The sequence below is a fragment of the Lissotriton vulgaris genome, chromosome 5 (genome assembly GCF_964263255.1).
Source record: "Lissotriton vulgaris chromosome 5, aLisVul1.2, whole genome shotgun sequence".
Lineage (NCBI taxonomy): Eukaryota > Metazoa > Chordata > Amphibia > Caudata > Salamandridae > Lissotriton > Lissotriton vulgaris.
In genome coordinates, this window is record NC_141693.1 from 1,074,089,540 (window position 1) to 1,074,112,603 (window position 23,064).

The 23,064-nt window shown below is 44.3% G+C and overlaps 1 protein-coding gene across 1 annotated transcript in view; it reads left to right on the forward strand.

Moving 5' to 3' along the window:
* Positions 1–23,064, forward strand: part of SORCS3 (sortilin related VPS10 domain containing receptor 3) — a 1,546,015-nt gene that overhangs the window by 1,434,288 nt on the left and 88,663 nt on the right. Inside the window, exons 25-26 of the mRNA XM_086919577.1 lie at positions 10,320–10,432; positions 12,519–12,650. Coding sequence (XP_086775703.1) covers positions 10,320–10,432; positions 12,519–12,650 — 245 coding nt within the window. The remainder of the gene's footprint in view (positions 1–10,319; positions 10,433–12,518; positions 12,651–23,064) is intronic.

Genomic DNA, 23,064 nt, shown 5'->3' on the forward strand with positions numbered 1-23,064 from the left:
ACTTCTTGCCTGGGCAACGCATCTCCTGGATCTACCCAGTTACGGATGACCTGTGCTCAAACTGTCTGGATTGTGCCTCTTTTAGTACACCGTATGCTGGATATCCTATAAGTTGATACTTAAACTGTCTAGAAACTCTCCTATCTACAACCTGTTTGATCATTTGATGCTTCTCCTTCCCCGTCTTTTCAGTACATATGTTATGCACTGGATATGGTAATATTTTGATGTTTGACCAGGACTTTGGGAGCTGTCATTTATGTCAAACCCTTTTTATGCTTCCTATCTGGAAAATGTTTTGCTGAACTGCTCAAGAAGAAGGGATGCTCCCAGACAAGCAGAGAGCCTTTAGTGTACAGATATTTTATGTTTTGCTAAATAGCTGGTAATTAAGCTGGGAAAAAAAGGGTGGGAAACCCAATATACCCTCGCGGGCTTGGGCAAAGTTAGAAACTTGAAAAAGTTGCCAGCAAGGTATTTTACTTTAGAAGGTAAGTAGCAGATAACAGATTTACCACTTGTTGTCTGTATTTATCTGTTCCAACCCAATTGGTATCTGAGCAATTTCAAATTTGAGTTAAACAGTTAGACAGAAAAAACTATTCAATGAGATAAAAGCAACACGGGAAAACTTTTTATATCAAAAATATCTCTTTTATGTTTTTTTCCCAAAATTCTTAGGGTACATTTTAACAGTAAGGACTGCTCATAATGCTTTCAAATGAATGAGAACTTAAGCAATTATTCATACAATTCTCTTGAATAAAAGTCCAAACTAATGCATACAAAAGACAAATGACTCTTATTTAACATAAAGTAAACGTCACTTGTGTAATGAAAAGCAGATGAAGTTATGGACTGAGTGGTCGACGTTTCGGTCTTTAATGGTGTAACTCCTTCAGACCTTCCTCAGGACAAAGAATAAACGCATACTGCTTGTACGAAAAAGAATAAAGAAAAGTTTTGAGCGTCAACCTTTGACTCATGGGAACCAATTTAAGGGTCCAGACAGTTCTCTGGAGAACATCTGTTGGCCAATATCAGCTTTGGGAACCAATTTAAGGGTCCAGACAGTTCTCTGGAGAACATCTGTTGGCCAATATTGGCTGACTCTCTAGTGTTTACATCTACTGAAGTGAAATCTGTCTTGAATTCTATCCCAAGAGGGAAGGCACCTGGACCAGATTGCATCCCAGCCGATTTATTCCTTCGGGATCAGGATCTATGGGTTCCATATCTGGTTCAGTTGGTTAATGCCTTGGCCTCTGGTGCCAGAGTCCACGAATCCTGGGCTGGGGCTGAAATTTTGCCTATTTATAAGAAAGGTGATAGGTCGGTTCCCTCCAACTATCGGCCTATCAGCCTTATAGACGCGGTACAAAAAATCATAGCCCGTCTTGTCCTTGCTAGGATTCATGATTGGATAGATTCACACAATATTTTAACTCCACTACAGGCTGGATTCAGGTCCCATGTAAGCACCTTAGATCAGGCCTATCATTTTATGCTTCTCTTCTGGAAGACGTTTTTTTTAGGCAAGGGCAACCTATATGCAGCATTTGTAGATCTCAGGTCTGCCTTTGACCTTGTACCGAGGGCTGGTTTATGGAAGTGCCTATTAGACATGGGCATGCCAGCCCCTATTGTCAGACTGCTAATTAGCTTACATAGGAATACCTATGCCCAGGTACGTTGGGGCAAACCAGGGGAGGTGACTGATGAAAAGTGTTAGGCAAGGCTGTGTTTTAGCCCCTACCCTTTTTTCGTTATATATTAATAGGGTTGTCAACTACTTGCTAATCACCCCACAGATGCCCCGTCATTAGCGGGAATGAAAATACCTCTACTCATGTTCGCTGACGATACCCTTTTAATATCTAAAACCAGACAGGGTCTTCAGCAGGCCCTGTCTAGGTTTGAGTTATTCTGTCACGAATATGAGTTGGAGGTAAATGTTTCTAAGACTAAGGGGTCGATTAGGATCGCGTCCGTCCGCGACCCCAGAGCAGGAGGGAACCTCCGCATGGCATGCGGAGTTCCCTCCTGTGCAATTAGGATGTGACCGCAAGGGTTGCGGTCACATCCTCTATTTTTAACATTGCGGCGGGTGGAGCTTCAAGCTGCACCCGCCGCAATGTTAAAAATGCACGCATTGCATTTGCATGCAGTAAGAGGCAGGCACCGCGCGGTGCCTGCCGCTTTCTTCATGCAAATGCAGGGGGGTACCATAGGTACCCCCCATGTGCACCCCTCACCCCCCCTTCACCTAGGGGGCCCGCAACGGGCCCCCGCAGTGAAGTTCTGTATGCTTTTCCACGGCGGAAAACCCGCCGCGGAAAAGCATAATTTAAAGGCCATCCTAATATGGTGGACGGTGTCTGGAAGACACCGTCACCATATTAGAGCTTTTCCGCCGCGGTTGTAAGCCGACCGCGGCGGAAAAGCTGCGGACGGAAACCAGGACCCACCAGCCATCCTAATGTGGCGGTGGGTCTTTGGTCAGTCCGCTGCGGTTTTTCCGCATCCTCTGGGCCGGCGGTGACTTCCGCCGGCCCCGAGGATGCGGAAAAACCGCAATCATAATGACCCCCTTAGTTTATGGTCTTAAGATGCCACAATCAGATCACCGCAAGGGTCACAATGGGGGGTATGCCCCTAGAACAAATGAAGCTGTTTACATACTTAGGAGTTACATTTAGTGACACCCTAAGCTGGACCCCCCAGATTGAGCTTATGGCCTTGAAACATTTGCAGATTGGCGGCGCCCTGATCAAAGAGCATAGACGCTCTTTTACTCGGCCTATCTCTCCCCTAATTAAGATTTACGGATGCAAGGTTCTTTCCTCTGTTCTATATGGGGCGGAACTTTGGGGGTATAGTAACTTGGACCCGTTGAGATTAGCCCAAAACAAATTTCTTAGGGTGGCCTCTGGTCTGCCGCAGTCAACCCCAAGTATTCCATTCATGTATGACCTTGGGTGTCTACCGGTTGAGGAGCAGGCTAGATTTTGCCCACTGGCGTTCTCGAGGCGCCTATGGACGACGCCGGAACTTAACCTGTATGCCAGGGCATGTCTAGATGTCAGAGCTATCTCTGGTTCATCGAACATAAGCTGGTTTAGTGATCTTAGATCATCACTCTATGCCCTGGGGTTAAGCGAACTTTGGGTACCTCCTGACTCAGCAGTCTTTCCCCCAAAGAAAATATTAAAAGCGCTCTATTGGGATTGGGTGACCTCAAACCGTCACCAGAGATTGCCTGCAAACAACCTATCTAGCAAATTCATCGACCTCAAAGATGCCCCCAAGCTCGAAAAATATTGGGATCTGATCACCAAACCAATGGATCGCAAATTGTTCTATCAATTTAGATGTGGTACGCTTCCATTAAGGGTGTTTACCAACAAATGGTGTTCAAGTGGGTCAGAGTGCTGTCCGCACTGTCAAGTCCTGGGTGAAAGTGTTGATCACTTTTTGTTTGTATGCCCTCTGTATGCTGCTCCTAGGTCCAAATGGTTCAGCCCGGTCTGCAGAACCCTGGGTACTCGCTTAGCTATTGAGGCCAGCAGAATTCTAAGAACTAACCTAACGCTTCTTATTGTCATTGGTGTGGCAAAATACCTTGGATGGGCGTGGGTGATTAGAACTAGGTATTTAAAAAACAGCTAGTACCAGTTCTGTCTTTGATCATTTAAATGCGACTTTCAATTGCTCGTCCTAGGTCTTCCAATTTTTTATAGTGTGCTTTTAATTAATGCTCTGTACCCATTATAATAATGTCTGTTCTAACTGATTTAATATGTTTTAATGTCACAAAGAATTTGTATATTTTTATTATGTATATTTTGTATGTACATCTTTTAAGATGAAATAATCGAATAAAGACTTCTTAAATGGTAAATGGATCATTCATGTTGACAAGACTAGTGCAAAGAATCTATCAAGCACATTCTGATTCTAAAGGCATGAAAGGATAGATTCGACAAAGGGGTCTCATCTATATGAGCTTATTCTAAAGTAAAATCCCTTGCTGGCACCTTTTTCAAGTTGGTAAATAAGCTGCTAAATAAGCTGGGAAATCTTATTTATATTATTTTCCAGACACATACCACTGTAAAAGCAAAGGAGTCTTGCCACTTGTTGGCAGAGGTCAAATGTCTTTGGACTTCACTGTAAACCTCTTGAAACCTTCTCTGTGATGTTTCTGAAAATGAATAGTTTTTCTGTTTTTGGGCAAGGGAATTTGCTAACCATAAAACAACACATGAAACATTAACGATTTTTTAAATAATATAAAATATATTTTAAAACACCTCCCACCTTATTGCACTTCAAACCCATCAAATCACCTATAAATAATAAAATGAATATCATTAATAATATATATTAATCAAAACATACATACATTATAAAATAATGTCAATAAGATAGAAAATAAATGTTCAGGTAAATCTACCATTACTTTGAAATACCATCAATGTAGGTGAAATAATGAACACCTATGTCTCTTTGCTACTCTAATATAACAAGAAAATCAAGGCAGAACAGTCAGTTCAGTTCATGAAGCTTTATTCGGTACATAAAAAAATGACCACAAAAGCATAGCACACAAGCAACGGAATTAAAATACAGACATAATTAAAAACTCATACTTTTCCTAAAAGCCATCGATTTACATATAAAACTGGCAGTATAAAAACATACGTTGGGGTGGTCCAAGTTATATAACAGACACATAGCATCCTCCACATTTAAAACTCCATACTTGAGAAATAATGGTTTTAAAAAGAAAATCCTAACATCCTGAAATAGGGGACAAAAAATCATAAAGTGCATAGTGCTTTGATTTGAATGTCCATCACATGGGCAAGGGCCCACAAGGGGCTTTTTAGGGTGAGGGAAGGCCACTAATACATGAGCAATGCCAACTCTTAGTCTGGTTAGTACAAACCTATGCGTTGGCCTAGTTACAACATTCAAATAACATTGAAATCCCTCAGCAACAATATATCTATTGTAAATTTTAACAGTAGCGAGGGAATTGGTTATTGTTGAAGTAACAGCATGATTTCTAACCAATCACTAATCTGTCATATTGATTGTTTACTGGTGCACTAGCAGACTGCTTGTTCCTAGTAAATGTTCATACAGAGCATATACTGCAGAGACAATAGCCTGCTTGTTGAACCTTTTTGACCATGTCCCTTTAACTGGAGAGGTCAAAATGATAAACCAGTTAACTGGCATGTGTATGGTAAAGTTTAGGGGTCAAATAGAATGTATTTCTATTCATGTTACTCTAAGGGAGTGCAGCTTCTCTGTAAATATTTTCATGTTAGAGTGAGAGATGTATTCCTTATAACAGTGGCGCAATGAAGTGGTTGCTGAACTGTTCCTATAGACAGACTAGGGGGATTTGACTGGCGTGGCCAAGGTGTAAAAGAGACACCCTAGGGCATCCATTTTGTTGGATGTAGTTGCCTCACACACCCAGAAGGGTGTCATGCTTCATCATAGGCGTTTGCTCCTCGTCGGGGAGGCGGTGCAATCCCCAACGGGCTCACCTCAAAGATGGGCTCTTTGGCGGAGATCTTTTTATCCAACAGCCTTATGGTGAAGTGGGGGTGTGTGGGCGGGATGTTATGTTGTGTAGTGAAGAAATTAAAATGTAGCAAGGGGTACCGGAATTAACTTTATTCTGGGGGTCCCCTGGCTGCAATTAAAAGGTGGAACTAGCTCGCTAGGTATCAGCAAGTTAGGTCGAGTGACCCTAGAGAAGGCTAGAAGTGAGACTGGTCGACATGTTTCTCGCTCAGGGTAAAGTCACCCGCGATTCATCAGGACCTTACAAAAAGTGCAAAGAAGAATAATTACAACAACATGCTTGTGTCATGTGTGTGGTGTGTACAATACCTCTGTGGAAGTTCCTATGCCTAATGGTCAGGGACTATTGGCCACATGAGGGGTCGGCGGGTCAGTACATCGGGGGCGAGTCTATTGAATGTAGCTCACTCTGCCCGTGTCCGCGTGGAAAAACCTACCCATCTCCGCCGAGCTCGAGAAAAATTCATTATAACAGTGCAATCTGGCAAAACTGGGAGATTTTAGCATTTGGAGTGGAAGCTCCAAATGCAAGTCAAATATACAATGCCCAGTATAAAATGACCAGCAATAGAAATGTTTAGATCTCTAAACAATTAACATTTACTAGTTTAAGGCAAAGAGAAATGACATAGAATGACATTCACCTTGGTAGCCACACTAAAAATAACTAACTCTCACCTTCTCTGTGCACTGCTTATTCCCTTTTATATTATATCACTTATACCCCCTAAAATATTATTATTTAAAACAATGTTATGATATCACATAATATATATTTTGTAGGAACACAGTGCATGGTATAGTGTTGAGTCATAGTTAATGCAGTTTACCTGAATACGCTTTTTATGGAGAAGCTTGAGTTCAAATAACTTGAATGTGTTGCATAAATTATAAACTAAAGTTATAAGTATAAGTTTACAATTAATAACAATGTTGTAGTTTAAGTTTGGTTTGTAGGTACACAATAAATAAAGTTATATTAATTTAGAGGTGGTACCTAAATTATGCATGTAAGATGTCACTAGAACTATAGAATTTGTAATGTGTTGTTAGGCCTGTCAGCTTTAGGGTGGTCACCCCCCCAAACATTTTGCCTTCATGCCCACTGTTTCTGCTGATCCTATTTCTGCTGGCTTTAGGAATCTGGGCACGTTACTGCTACTAACTAGTGATAAAGTACATGTGCTCATTCCTTAAGACATGGAAACATTGGCTTATACAAAATGGCATATTTAATTTACTTGTAAGTCCATAGTAAAGTGGCCCTACCTGTGCCCAGGTTCTGTGAATTAAATATTGCAAGTGGGCCTGCAACTCTGATTGTGCCACACCGTTAAGTAGTATTTTAAACATGTCTCAGGCCAGCCATTGTGGCTGTGTGTGCAGTTTGAAACTGTGATTTTGACCTGGCAAAAAAAACATTTTGCCAGGTCAAAACATTCCTTTTTAATGCATAGAATGCTCCCCAAGTGTAAACCCTGGACAGCCTAGATGCAGGGTGCAATATATTTAAAAAGTAGGGCATGTGCTCTTTTGTTTTACATGTTCTGGTATTGAAAAACTCTTAAATTATTTTTCCACTTCTGCAAGACCCATCTCTTCCATAGCATACATTGGAGTTACCTTATTACATTGAATAAGCTGTAATTTCCAAATAGGAACAGGTAACCAGTTTGTTTGGTGTGTTTGGAATTGTAATGGACACTCATAGCTTATGATGAGGCTGTATTTTAATTTGCAATTTTGAAAATGGCACTTTTCGAAGTTGGCATTTTCTGCATTAGCCATTTAGGGCCTGCAACCTGTCTCTGGGTCTCATGATTGAGTGTAGTTGACAGTTAAGTTTAGTGTGTGTCGTATGGCCAGCCATGACAATAGAGAGCCTAGGTGTGTCTGGATGGCCCACCAGTGGCAGGATGGGAAGGAGGAGCTGGGCACAGCCCCACTTATACTTGAACAGGCTATGTCCTGCATACAGACGAAGGGCAGCACACCCCTGTAGTAAGTCTGGAGTCAGGAGAGGAACGGTAGGATGCCTGGAGACTTCAAAGGGAATTTCTAGAAGCTTCTCCTGCTGTCCATAGGAAAGGCACCAGGTATAAACATTGGACATCAGGCACTGCGTCTTCAGTACACTTCTGGCCCTGTGGATACTCTGAGAGGAAGAAAGACTGCTGTGCTGCTGAAAGGACTGCCACTCTGCTGGATTGCTACTTTGAAGGACTGTTGCACTGCTGTGCCAACCTGCTACCTGCTGCCCTCTTGCCTGAGTGAGAGTGACTAGTCCTGCATCTGTTGAACCCAGGAGCCTAGAGTGAAATCAAGGGCTAGTTTTCTGGCATCCTGACCTGAGCTTAAGGGTCCGCAGACTCCAATAACTGTTAAACCAGCACCTGGACTCTGCCATCTGTGAATCTACACCAAGTGATGCCACCCCAGTCTTGGACTCTTGGAAGTGAGCCTAAGGTGCTCTGCCAGCATCTGTGGACCCAGCGAAACCAAAGCCTCTCATCTGCTGCATGGCAAAACCCAGAGCAGAGCCCATACATTGCCACTGTTGAATGTATCTGTATCTTCACAAGGAGCCTTATCACATTGCAGCCCGTCACCTCTTCAGAACTGCCACTGAATGGTGCACATCTGGCACAGACCCTCATGTCGCTTGTCGACTGCAGCCTCAACCACAACACCGGACTCCTCATTGCAGCCTTGCAGTTCCTTGGAACTGACACATCACCCTGACAGGGCGACACATCCACAACACCGGACTTCATGTCGCAGGCCATCATTGATGGGATCCTCGATGAGGATGCAGGACCTCACATCAACTCCTTGCAGCACCTCAAACCCACCTCAGCATCTCCAACCCAGATCTTCACAGTGCTCTGCAAACCAGGATTTAAGGTACTTTGCTCAGCGGGCCTAACTGGGTCATTGAAGCCTGTCCAAGTTCATTGTGGTTGGCCTGAACTTGTGACTTTGTCCCTATCCAGAAACACCAGATATCCATGGTTGGCGCTTGGTGCTTTTTGTAGCTTTTTTAACTGAGATATTTAAAATTGCATATCTCCAGTTCTACTGATTAGATTTTTGTCATTTTGGTTGTGTTTCATTTAAGAACATAACTCAATTTATCAAACTCCAATTCTAAAATAATGTATAAAGGAGAGCACATAATCTATGTGATTGATTTTTTTGTAGTTAGGGTTCATTTCCAATCTTGTCAGTTTGCATTACATGAATACACCATTAGACACTCACTGATGATGACGTTCCTATCAATTGACATACACTGACACCAGTGGCCATATTACATAGGGTACCTGAGGAGTTTAAGTAATTTTTTTTGCATCACACTGTACTGTGTTATTATAGAAGCATCCACAGAATCTTGTCTGGTGCATATATTGTGCCTGTGTGGTTTCAAGGGGGCCCTCTCATTTGCATGAGGGCAAGTCTCTTTGTAAATGAGTGTATGCTTTTGCTCATGCTCAGGTTTCATGTGACAGGTCCCAATGCAAGGACAAACACTCCATCTGGAAGTAAACTATGCATTAAGTGGTTCACTTTCAGTATGACCCACAAGTGCACCCCTTGGCAGTGCAGGATGTGGGTCTAAAGAACAACCTATGCATCCCAATGCAGGCAGATGCACATGCACAGTCCACCAGCTTGCATTGCTATCTCTATCACTTCCTAAACATACTGCTGTATTGAAAGGTGGATTGGAGGTATTAAACCCCAGGTCCACCTTAAAGCGCTATACTCTCAGGTGCATATATTTAGGAGTCCATTTGCATCACAGTTGCACCACACAATGTGGTGCAAGAGCGATGCAAATGAAAAATTTAATTTATGAAGCCACACAAGGCCACCTTGCATGGCTCTGTGAGGCTTCATAAATCTTGAGCAATGTAATGTAGCGCAAATTAGTGCATTGCATTACTCTGTACCAGGGAGGCATTTCCATGGATGCTCCCACGCAACATCCATGGATTTGTATGTGAACTACCAGATTTACAAGAACATGTAAACCTGGGAATGTGCCAAAAAGAGGCGTAATGAGGAGAAAAACATTTGACAGAGTAAAAACGCCTCTCTGGATTTTTTCTTTGCTCAGTAAGGTGTCTTTTCCAGCACAAAAACAATCCTGCATGCAACACAAGCACCCTTGCACCAAAGTGCAATGGTGCCAAAATTTGGGCTCGGCAGCCCATTGTGCACCAGTGCAGGGTAAAGGACAGAAAGGCCCCGTATTTCCTTTATACAGCACATTCCTGCCCTTTCCCAGTGATGCAGTGCAGCAAAGTGCCTTGCTGTGCCACTATTTCATAAAACTAGCCCTTAGTGTGGCTACAAAATTTTGGCAGTCATGGAATTGCACATTGTATGTGCAATATGTTGCTAAGCCCCTGCTCCAACAATTGTGCCTTTAACTAGAGCAGAAAGTTCCACTGCGCAATTCTGACCATTTCACTTGATGTTGTCCCGGATATGACACACTTCAATACAAGTTTGTGAAGGAACTCATATTGAAGCATTCCTATCTTCAGACAGGAACCGGTGAATAGATTTTGAGCTAGGAGATTATATTATGGTGAGTTTGGCACCTAACTATGATAAATGTTTGAGACATGCTGCTCACAACTATATAATTTCTGGAGAAACTGAAGTGTGTCCAATCTGTATGATGCATCTATCCCTTCTCTCTCCAGAATACTTCCAGTCGCAGCTGCTTTCTTTTTCGCCTAATCTGGATTATCATAACCCCGACATCCCTGAGTGGAGGCAGGATATCAGCAAAATCATCAAGCGAGCCCTTTTACAAGTAAGCTATCATCAAACCATTTTTACTTTAAGGATTTATTTTTCATGGCTACACTTCTACTTAAAAGGGCAATCTGAGCAGACAATCTGGGTTTCCTTTCATAAATCAGGTGCATTATATACTTGCTTTTCATGGAGCAAACAGCATGTCAGTCGATCATTCAGTAGATGTTAGACCAGAGGCAAACCTTTCACTTTATTGTGAAGACGCTTTCATCAGGGTCACGGCTATTATGTGGTTTATTTGATTTTATTTTTTTTACATTGGCTTGCTGACAATTTTCAGAGTGAGGATGCTGCCATCAATGTTACTTCATGGAAGTCTTAGGGATTGTGCAAACTCCTAGTTATTTTACAGCTTTTTAAAGTATAATGTTTAATGTTAAAGTTGATGTGTGTTAGAAAAGAAAACTGACACCCTACAGTCTTTCCTTTCAAACCTACTTCACCCCAGTAAGATTGTCAAATAGTTCACTTGACAAATTCTGTAACTTAGCAGTTTATAGAAAGAATAATAAACACTAACCTCTGTCTTTGAACACACAGCAGATGTGACAAGATAAATATGAACTAGCCCTATCTACAAACAACAATAGACAGGATTTTTCATCAAAACATATTGTCCTTTTGAGAGTGGTGTTAACTTTGAGAAATACTTTTATTTCTCCAAACCTTTCTGACTTTACATGTGTGCTACACTGTATAGCACACATGCAAGTAGAAAAAGTTTTAAAGTGTGTCTAGGCATGATATTTTGTACTGGAAGGGTTCACTTGCATCACAAAAGCAATGCTAGACATCACACACACATTCCCTTGGACAATGCTGCAAAGGTGTGTGCATGTCACTAGGCAGCCTGATTGTGAGCCTTTGGTAGAGAGAGAGAAGGAGAGTGTCATATCTTCACAGATATGGTATTTTACTTCTCTTTTCCTCCAACACAATGCATTACAGAAACGTTGATTAATGAGTTGAGTGACTTCTTTGTAAATCAGCACCGTTGTGTTGTAATTCATAAAATAGCCAACATCCCTCTTTCTTTTCTCAGGAATTTACACATCATAAAATGCAAGTACAGTCATCCCTGTTGGCACATAAATTGCCCCAGAGGAATGTGTACTTTTCTTCGACCTTTTCCTTAATGTCCTGAGCCTTTACTGGTCAAGCACTAATATCAATAGCATAGCCATCTTAGATTAACACTGCAAAGAGTATCACTGGTGTGTTAGTAAGAGGCCTACTTCAGCCAGCACACCGAATGTACTCACAGTAAGCTCTACATTTCTTCTTAATGTCTCACATTGTAACTAGGAATATATTGTGCAATGATAGCACACATCTGTAAATAGCATTTTTAACAATTTAAGATGGAAATACTTTAGATTGTTTAAAAGAAAACACACACTTACAGGGATCCCTATTAATTGACCTATGGTGTGATATTCAGTCATATTATTTAGCTGGCCATTTGACTCACAACTAATACGGATGGAGATAATATAGCCCCAGACTAACAAGTGTCTGTCAAATATCAAGGCCTAATAAATCCGTCTTAATAATAAATAAAGACAATTTAAATTATGTTTTCTCAATGAAAGTCTTAGAACACTTTGAAACCATTCATTAAATTTACAGAAATGTGAAGGATACCTCTGATTACAACGCTGAAAAGGAGACAATCAAATGATGTTTAGTGAGAACATCTAGACAAGTCTTTGCTAAGGATGCCTTACTCTGCAGCTTGCATTATAGTTTGCATGTATTTCAGTGAAGGGTTTGTTTCTCTTGGGGGCTCATGAAGTTCCTCTGTCATGTAAGCTAGGAATTCGCTTTCCTATTGCACATAATTCGATTGGTAGCTGCCTCAAAGGGCAATTCAGGCTGATGAAATGATACAATAGATGTGGATAAAAGATAAACTGTTTGCATGTCAGGTTTCAACAGAACCACAGGAACAACAACAAGAGCTATCTAGTCGTTGCATGCTAGATGTAGCAGTTCCATTGAATGCATGATAAATTACAGCTAGTGAATGAAAATTAAACTTGTTCTTTGAGAATGAGTTACTGTCTGTTTTTACTTTCCAGGTGACTAATATTGCCCATGAACAGATTTTGGTGGCAGTGTTTCCTGGAGTACCAACCTCTGCTGAACTGTTTGTTTTACCCCACAAAAATGTGACAGAGAGAAGGAAAGGAAATGAAGTTGATTTAGAACCAGTAAGTTAACATATGTTTGAATAATGAATCCTTGTTAAGACAAATGTAAGCAATAAACTGTGTTTACTAAATTAAACTCCATTCCCTGTTTGTTTAATGAGTAAAGTATACGTGATTAAAAAGTCATTTTATGTGTTATGAGGATAACACTTCCTTGCCCAGCTGAATGTGCTCCTAAGGGGAGTAGACACTGCCAATGGCTGAAAATGGTGGCAATTCATAGGAATAATGTGGTGATCTCTATTGGCCAGTTCTCGTAAAAATTATATTATACATATGTTGTGCAGATGTGTTTTGTTATATATAACTCATGTGAGAACTTTGTTTACTGGAGATTCCTGTAGTTATGTTAGACAATTGATTGTAGAATAGGTGTCCCCTGAAGTACTCCTGGCACTACAAAGATTAACAAAGAGACCCCACAGGAGAAGCTGTTTTTTTCATTCAAAGTGACGTTTTCAGTTGCGTCATTAATGAGAGGTATGAAGTTATGGAACGTAACTCAAGTGTAAGAAAATTCTATAAAGACAGGTCACAAATGGGGAAAGCACCACGTCTGCATTTTGATTTACAGAAATGTTGACCCTTTAGTGGAGTCTGAGTAGAGGAAAGTCAACTGTCTGCTTGGTGCATTTCTGGGCAGTACTATCTTAATAATTTTAGGTGTTGTTCCAAAAGAGAATGAAGACTAATGCATAAGATTGTGAGTAAAATTAGAGTTTGATTCAGTAGCCAATGTAGTAATTGTAGCAAAGGTTCCAAGTGGTTGAAATATTAAGCCACACAACCAGTTTTGGCTGCCGGATTTTGAATGGTCTGGAGTTATTGAATTGAGGATGACTTAACGCCTAGGCATTGTGCATTAAAGTAATCAAGCTTTCAATTCATTTGAGCCATGATATCATGTCTCCAACAGTCCAAAGGAAGATTATTAGGTAGTACATGTAGTTAAATGCTTCATTTTTCATGATCACCCCCATTTGTTTGGACTGATGATGCCTTTTTTTACTCTGTGCCCTGGGACTCTGCTACCCAGGCCCAAGTGCACTCGCTCTAACCCCTAAAGCATATCAAAATTGACTGTAATGCTAATTGGTATATTCAACCAACCTATAAAATCCTAGTATAGGGTTTTAATTGTACCCAGGGCTTGAAAGTTAAACATCACTAGAGAACTGCAGCACACATAGTGACACCACTAGATCTACAGTGCAAAACATGACTGCCGGCCAACCTCTGTAGCCTGTCTGAGCAGTTTAAAACTGCTTTCCGACCTGTCAAAATATCCTCTTTTGACAAGCCTAACACCCTCCTTCTAATTATTAAAAAAACAACCTTAACTAGGCCTTAATGCAAAATAAGGCAAGGCTCATGTTATTCAAAGGGACAACATGTAAAAGTGAAACATATCCTTTCAGTAACAAAGCCCCAAAAGCTATTTTCACTTTAGGAGGGTTAGTTGTTACATACAAAAGCAATGGGATATACTATTTAAATGAAATAATTTAATATTTTCCTAGGAATGATATGCAAAGATAAATATTGGACTTTTAAAATATTTATTACTAGCCAAATTCACTGGTAAAGTCAGATTTATACCAAATATTTTACATAAGATATTTTAAAAAGAAGCCTACAGTTGCCTAAAACTTCTAAAAGTTCATTGGCATGAGCTTTAAACTGTCAACTGGGAGTCAAATAGCCCTTTGATGAGGTGTGAACTTGCTCCCAGACCCGAGACAAAGGCCTTGGGTGTTGGTAGGTGTTCTGTTCTTCTGACAGGAACTTAACTAACCTTCCCTGTCACAGGCAGATATAACTAACACCTGAGTCTGCCCCTACTTTGTCCTTCTATATATTCAGGCACCAATCCCAATGGCAGAGGAGCTGCCCCGGAACAAGTTTTGAGAGAACACACAGAAGGGGTTTCTCATTTTCCTGGCCACACCTCAGGGATGGGTACAGGAGCTCTGCGCAGGAGAAAAAAGGTTCTGCTGTGATGGATTTAGGCAGAGAGGGGAACCATGGACTTTTTTGGAGTAGGGGACTTAGAAACTGCTGAAAAAAAAGTAATGGTTGCCAGTGGGAACTTTTTCCCAATTGGTTAGGGAAGGGCCAGGATTCACACCCACTCACAGGCTATGGCCGGGTATACATATGGCACCCATGAGCACCCTTTTCTGAAAACTATTGAACCTATGGAAGACCGAAGAATGACTGCACCTGTTGTTTAGACCAGTAAGGAGAACCCCAATGGCTGTTTCTGCTCCCACTTGTACTCGGGACAAAGACATGGACTCTTAGGGGCAGTTGGCTGACCTCCTGTTAAGCCACAGGGACACACAAATGGCTAAAAGCCCTCTTTCCAGAAGAGCCCATCTGACAATGTCCAACTGGACCTGCCCTGGACCCTGTGTGTGTCTTTTTGTTGGAGTGAAGTCTGACTCACGGGTTCTGTTCCTGAGGTCCTGGACCTCTGGTTGGTGTCAGAGAGTATTCCTCCTGCCTGACCCCGAAGCCTGGGATGTGGAAACTTTTTGGCAACTTTTTGCCTGAAGAACCATCGAGGGACTGGGACCAACATGCCAGCCGATTCGTGAAGGGTGCATCGCCAGTGGGCCTAACTTCACCGCAGTTCCATCTACATTCTCCCCCATAGCAGCAAATAGGATTCAGTGTGACCTGTGAGGGACTGGGACCAGCATGCCAGCCGATCCGTGAAGGGTACATCGCCAGTGGGCATAACTCTGCCGCAGTTCCCTCTACATTCTCCACCACAGCAGCAAATCGGATTCAGTGTGACCCACACCGACGGGCATTTAACAATGTCAAACCCTCCTTTTCTGAGAAAACCCAACTTCTAGAAAGGATTTTAAGTTCACAGGTATAAATCTTCAACAGGTCCAACGTGGAGCAGCATCCAATCCAAGTTGACTTCATTCTGGGCATGTCCCCAGAACTTACTTTGCTCTGAGCTCTTCCCACCTTTGTTGACGGCTTCACTAAAACCTTGTCCATTGTCAATCCATCATTGACGAGCCAGTCTTCTGATTCAGTCTGCATTCACCACAAAAGGGAGGCAAGCCCAGAGCCACACCTGAAGAACAACAGATGCCATGGAGCCACTAAACATGCAGGCCGGACAACCAAGAGGGCCACAACACCCACCACCACCACCCCCAGGAACCCCCCACCCCCCTGGACCAACACTAAAGCAACGTAGACAAAAACAGCGACCCTCAGAAAATGCACCAACCTCACAGACCCAACACCAGAGAATGTCATTGCCCACTACATGCTCAAATGAACAACCCTCCTCCGCATCATGACCATCATTGTCCACAGGCTGACGGTACCAACACAGCGGACAACCAACATCCCACCTTAGACTAAGCTGCTGGCTGTGCTGCACCTGTTGGCCTTTAGTACACTCCAAGCAACATCCGCCTGAGACGGAGGAGTGACACAGCCAGGCCAATCCAAGTCCCTCACAAGGTTCATGGATGACACCATCAGCTTGGTACCCCACCATCTATACTTCCCACACAGTGTGCAGAGACAGCCAGAGAGCAAGCAAGGCTTCTGTGCCACACCTGGCTTCCCGCAAGTGTCAGGGGGCAATTGAATGCACACATGTTCAACAAGTGGATCCTGGCAACACTGCACACAATAAGCGCAACAGAAAGTGCACATATCCCACCAATATCCAGGAAATATTGGACCACCGAGGAATCTCCGCCATTGTTGTCGCCAACCCCCAAAGCACTGTGCATGAGTCCCACACCTTCCGACAGTCCATCATCAACCTGTGCTACCAGGATGGCACCCACGGAAAGGCACTACTCATTGGCCAATACCAAATGAACACCCCTCAACTCCACAATTATGCAACTCACAACACAGGAAAGGCCCATATCACAAGCTCACATACAACATGTGCACACACCAGAGACAACAAAACAACTTACTGTGGGAACCTGGGTCAGCCATGTACATTAGCAATCAACGGCATGGCCCCTCAGCCACACTATAGCAGGATGTGGCAAGAGGTGGGGACCAGACATGTGAAGGAGGCAATTGAGCGATGAATATGAATGTACACAATGCCAGGTGTGGTGTGGTTGTGCTGGACAGATTGCAGGATGCAGACCACAAACATATCTATGTCGACATAAACCGTTGATACAATGAGTGTGGGGGACAGTGGACGCAACCATGTCTCCCCAGCCAGTGGGGAAGATCGCAGGAAATTAGATTGTTATGTCCCCCCTGAAAGCGTGAGGGGAGTGGGCTGGCCAGACATACGCCAGGCCAGCGTAGCGGTGTGAACAAAAGCATGTAACACTGGGCGTGGTCCTCTTCCAGAATGCCCAACTTCTCTGCCAGGGCATCGCCTCTCACCCCGCCATGAGGCAGCAGTCGTCACCATTAGCGAGGTTGCCTTTGATCCTGTGCGCCTGCTGCACCCCGGAATGCAGGTCCCCGAATCAGTCCTGCCCACCCCTGCACACCCAGGGCTCATTACCCACCTGACTACACCAGCGTGTGTCGAAGAGGGCCCACCATGTGTTGGTGCAGTCTCCAAGCCCGAAGGCCGCGACCTTGGCAGCCTCCACAGATGATCACTGCCTCTGCAACACAACCCTGCAGTACTCCTTTTTTGTTTACGCACTCCACCGGCACGCACAGCAGTGAATAGATCACACATTTGGAACTGAGTCTTTATTACACCATGCCAGAGCACATTATTTATGGCTGAGTGCATGTCACTATACACCTTTTAACGCGGTGCCACCAGGTCTGTGGGCCGACGCAGACTACTGCTCTCGGCCTACCCTCCGCTCGAGTAGGTCACAGAATTGGAACTGGACATCAATCATTCAAAGGCAGAGTACATATCATTGCACGCAAGAGGATGATGCGTTGCATTTGGGAGGAAAAAAGGATCATTGTTACGGAGGTGATCAAACAATACGGACAACTGCCCTGGTGTCACTAACTCGGTGCATCACAAGCCTTCGACACATGGCTGTGGGCCACTGCTGACCGTTGTCTCCAGCCTACACTGCGTTTGACACAGAGTCTTGATTTAGCAATGGCGAAGTTCATATCATTGTATTGGCATCACCGCAGACTGCATCCCCTCTGTCCATTCCCTGGCATTCATGGACACTCTCTTGTCATTCATTGATGGTGTCTGAGTCTATGGACTAGGGATAGTTTTCATCCTCATGTAGCTGATACTGAATTGGTTGTGGCAACGAGGCTGTCGCTTTCAACTCCCCCATTTGCTGCTTCCAGATTCCATCAGACCTCTGTATCATGCCCTGGAGGGCACCTTCCACTGTCCCCCGCAACCCTTCGCCACATTCACCTTTGACATCGACGAGGACCCGCTCACACTCAGTCTGCGTGGCCCTACCTCAGTGGACCGCAAGTCACCGTCCTGTGGCGGGGTGCCTGTGCCGGCCGCTGTGCATCCAGGACCACTAACTCTGTGCTGGTCAAGTCAGAGACCCTTTCCTCTGTTATATTGGATGACCTCTGAGGCGGTGGTCTTGAGGACTTCGGCACCATGTGTATGTGGCCCTGCGCTGTCCGCTGCCTCCGGCCTCAACTGTGGTCCATCAGGGCTAACACATCCAATCGAGTCATGACCGGCCCAGACATGGCATCACCCCAGGAGGCACACACCACCATCGCCAGGACCACCGCCAACCGCCATCTGCCAGAGTCGAAACAGTGGTACTGGCAGACTGAAAGAGTTGCTCACACCTGTTGTGGATGCCATCATCTGTCTGATCTCCTAGTTAGCACTCCACGTGCCACTGACTCAGTATACCGCAACCCATAGACCGTTGCTGATTGAGTTTTGTGCTGTGCAGAGGTTGCGCAGCAATGTCACCTCAGGCAGTGTGGGGGACCTGGGACGTTGATGAGGAAGATGATGCAGGTCAAACACACCCCACTGCATCTGCATCCGAATGGACACATGCCTAGTCATTTTCATCACACGAGCATGCTCATTTGTAGTGCCCCAACCTCAGTACACTGCAACTCACGGACACTTCTGTTTCCATGTCCGGCTCCCTCCATGTTGCTTATGCAGGTGTTTACAGTTTCCGTTGCACTGGTTTCCACTGTTCAAGTTGTTGCCAGCACTAATAGCTCCGTGCCGGCTTGCTAACACTCACCCCACACACATCCAGCACAGGCATTACTGTACATGTGGCCCTGCCAATAAAGGGGCTGGGCGACCGTGCCCGTAGCGAGTTCTACATAATATCTGCATTTGTCCCTGTGGTCTTGTTGTATGCATGAGGGCCCTACAACATTACATTGTGCTGTGTTCAGCGGGTGCAGACATGTCACTGCAGGCAGCGGGTTGGAGGTTGGACATGTAGATTTGTCGTCACTCACTCAGTTCATAAGTGGAGTGGCCTGGGCCATCGTACTCAGAGCTAACGTGGGTGTGTGACTGATATTTGCATGCCCCTGGGCGTGGTTCTGTACTGTGAATGTGCATCTGCATGAGTCTCTCTGGCAGTGTGGGTCTCCTTCGTGGGGTGTAGGTGGTCCCTGAAGGATAATAGACACCAACGTATGTGATCTAGTCCACCTTCTGTGGGTTGGGACCCCACCCGCACCTGTTCCGCAACCTCCGTTTGGTGTTCTGACACCTGGCATTGGGGTGCCATGTGTGGGTCGGTGAAGTGTTATGAGCCAGCCGTGCTTGCTGGTGCTTCCTGCTGTGTAGTCTGTTGCAGGATCTGTGTTCTCTTCTAAGTAGCTTGGCTGCCCGGGTCCTTGTGGCGGTTTGCGTGGAATATCCATGGGCTGTTGTAGGTCATTGGTGTCGAAGGTGTGGTGGTCCTCTTTCACATCACAGATGTGTGCTCTTCTGTGCTTTGCTGGAGGTGTTGTGTGTCCCTCTGCAATGTGAAGGGAAGTTGCATGTTGACATTGTGTTGACATGTATGTTGGTGCCTTGTTCTTGTTTACATGCAGACTGTTTGACAATGTACATTGTGACTGTTTGGGAGGTGCAGAACTGTGTACATTTGGACTACATGACGGATGTGAGGTTGTACGCGTACATTTCCATTTCACAGTTTCCTGCTCTATCAGATGTAGTAGGCCTGTTTCTGCGCGTGTGCGGAGCTATTTGTGTCCTCTATCCTGCAGTGTCGGGTTTGCGCATTGTACCACATTGTCAACAATGTGGGTGAGTTGTTATTGCTATGTGTGTGTGCTGCAATGTGCCAGCGGGATCAGAGACATTATTCAGGGTTTTTGTGGGTGAGCAGTGTACTACACCTCATTGTGCATGTGTGCCATTGTGCCCATCTCCCACTGTCACCCCAGTCCCTGGTCGTTACTCACCCTGTTGATGTTGTGTCAGGTCCTCTTGAGCTGTGTCTGTACTCCCTACTTCTTGCAACGTCTCCAACTGATGACTGTGGCCTCGGTTTCCTCCAGCTCCTCCTGTGGCGCAGGACTCCTCCCTCCTGTCGCCGTTGCTGCCTTCCTGTTGGCAGCGGGTTTCCTGGTTTAGGTTATCACATCATGCCAGCGCCTCTTGGCCTCCTCTACAATCCGACTGTATTCTCGGTGGTCTACTTTTGGGTCAGTTGATGGTAATGTTCTTTCACCTCCGTGACGCTGATCTGGTTTTGCTTCGGACTGCACCCTGTCTTCCACTCCCTCTTCTCCTTGGCCGTCCCCGTTGTTCCTTGCTGGTGGTCTGTGGGGGTTGTGGGGTTCCCGTTGGACTCTGTGCTCAGTCAGGTTGCATCCTTGTTGCTATGCTCGTTGGATTGTTTCTGGTGTTTTGTTTCTGTAGTTTTTATAGTGCATTTTCCCGTCAGAAGCGTGGGATTTGCAGGCCTGTCGCTGGTTTTTCCTGCTTTTTGTACAGTGATTGGCCTCATTGCAAGATTTTTTGCGTTCACATTTCGCATTTTTGCAGTGTGGCGTTAATTTTAATGTCGACATTTGGCGCGTTATCTGGAGACTAACGCATGGTACCGCCGCGTTGAGAATGCTTTGTTAACACGGTGTAATTTTCCCGCGATAAACTGCGATGTTGGAATTTGCATTAAGTTACTTTTACGATGGTTATCACACGTTCTTGAGAATATGCCCCTGATTGGTTTACTAGATTTTTTTTTTATTTACCCATAATCCTGTTACATTACATCCCTTTCTAGGCTCTTTGTGACTAACCAGTTCAAGAATCCTCTATTTTGGCTGACCTCTGCCTAAGCAGTTTTCCAGGGGATGGTCCACAGCATCTTCGATAGGGGTGGTGAATTGATCTTTTTTTAAGATGCTAAGTTTATCTGTGGCCTCAGACTCAAGATGGAAAAGTGGCACACACAGCTAAGTGTGTATTGTTTTTGGTAAACGATATAAACTGGTGTGGCCATAATAAAAGAGGGCAAGTTGTTTAACCCCTTGGCCGCTGCGGTAATTCCGCCGCAGCGCTGGGGGGGGGAAGGGGTCCGCGCGGGGCCGCAATGCTCGTGACGGAACCACTCCGTTACGAGCCACGGGTGCGCTGTGCTTGTGACGGAGTGGTTCCATCACGGCCCTGCCCACTCAATAAAACGTCCGCGCAGTCGCGGAATTGATGCCGCGTAGGGGGGGCGGCCGCGGCCTGACGGAACCACTCCGTCACCAGCACAGTGCGTCCGTGGCTCGTGACGGAGTGGTTCTGTCATGAGCACTCAAGGGGTTAAAGCGTTTATTTGTGCCAGAATATCGGACTTCAAAGAACAGTTATGTTTGCAGCTGGAGCGTCTTAAATTATTTGGATAAAATCAAGTTTATAAGCAAACTGCTGAAAAACTGTTTTAAAAATAAGGACTGTCAACGTGATTTTTTTTTTTAAATTAAGTGACTCGGAGTGCCCCACCCAAGTCGCCATATTTGATTCCATGAGCTGTATTGGGTATTGTTTTTCATTTTTATTAAAGAACTTGAGATAGAGAAAGACTATTAGGGTATTTAGTGGTCAAAGCATAATTGTAAATACATTGACTTAGGCCCTGGGTAAATTGTGCTTGGTGCACAAATCCACAATGTTTTCCTTTCAGCCTTTTTTTCTCCAATGGAGTAAAACAATTTCCTGTAAGGATAAACCCTTTCACTTACATCTCCGACGAGTTTGTAAGTTATTTATTCCCCTTCCCATCCTGGAAAGCGAGTTACTCCAACTCTTTGAGGGAGTAAAAGTCTGACCCTTTCCAGTGTGGGAAATGGTTTCTTCTAAGTTCATGAAGTTATTTTCGGCCGTAAACATACATTGTTAATTTTCCCCATTGCATTTAGAATCAATAGGCTACACAGCCTGCATCTTAGACACTGATTGGTTCCTATCCTCTCCTTTTCGAAATGCAAGACTAGACCCTGCCCAAAACCTTGTAATGTAATAACTTTGAAAGTTGCGGACTTATGATCCCCTGCTCGTCGCATGCGATGACGTGTGACAGAAGAACAAAGTTAGTCAAATGTAATGGGGTTGCAGGCCAGCAATAACTACGTCTGCTCCTTAGCTCACAGCGCTCTGTATACTGAATCATGACAGCCCACCGTGTGCCGAGCTTAACATCTGCCGCTGCCATCTATTAGGTGTCACATTAGCAAAACACCTGTCACATCAGCATACCCTCTGTCACAGCAGCATGGCTTCTCGTCAGAGCAGCAAGGGCACTGTTCCCCAGGAGTACGACGTCTATCAGATGTGCACGCTGCCTTTTACTGTAATCTGGCTCCCACAAGCAGCGCGAGGCCGTCACACACTGTTTATCACAGCAGCGCGCGGCCAAAGTCAGGCATGCTGGCTGCTTAGCGCGTGCTTTCATGCAAGTTCCCAATGTTAGTCGCTCAATATAGAAAAAAAAAATTGTTCGGCCAACCTTTGTAACTTTTAGAGAGAGCTCGAAGGAGCACTTCTGTTAGAGCGTATTCACGCAATCGCGTTTCCCATAGGTGACAGAATAAAAAGGAAGGGTTTATGGGCCATATGTATCATTGAAATTCGCATTCGCAAAGGCCGAAATTCGCAGAATTTCGGCCTTTGCGAATGCGAATACTCAATATGGTATGTATTAAGCAAATGTGGTTCAAAATAAGGAATCGCACAATTTGCGATTCCTTATTTTGCGATTGCATTTAAGGAATCGCACAATTTGTAATTCCTTAAATGCAATGTATTATGCAAAAAAATATTGCTAATTGTCCCTAAGGAATCGCAAATTACCACCAACAGTTGCGAATTCCTTTCAAAAAGCAATTTTTTTAAAAACAAAAGGTGCCATGTGATGCTCATACATGCATGTATGTGCGCCATATGCGCACACATGTCATTTTCAGGGGTGCAGCAGGGTGTCCTTTTTACACCCCTGCACCC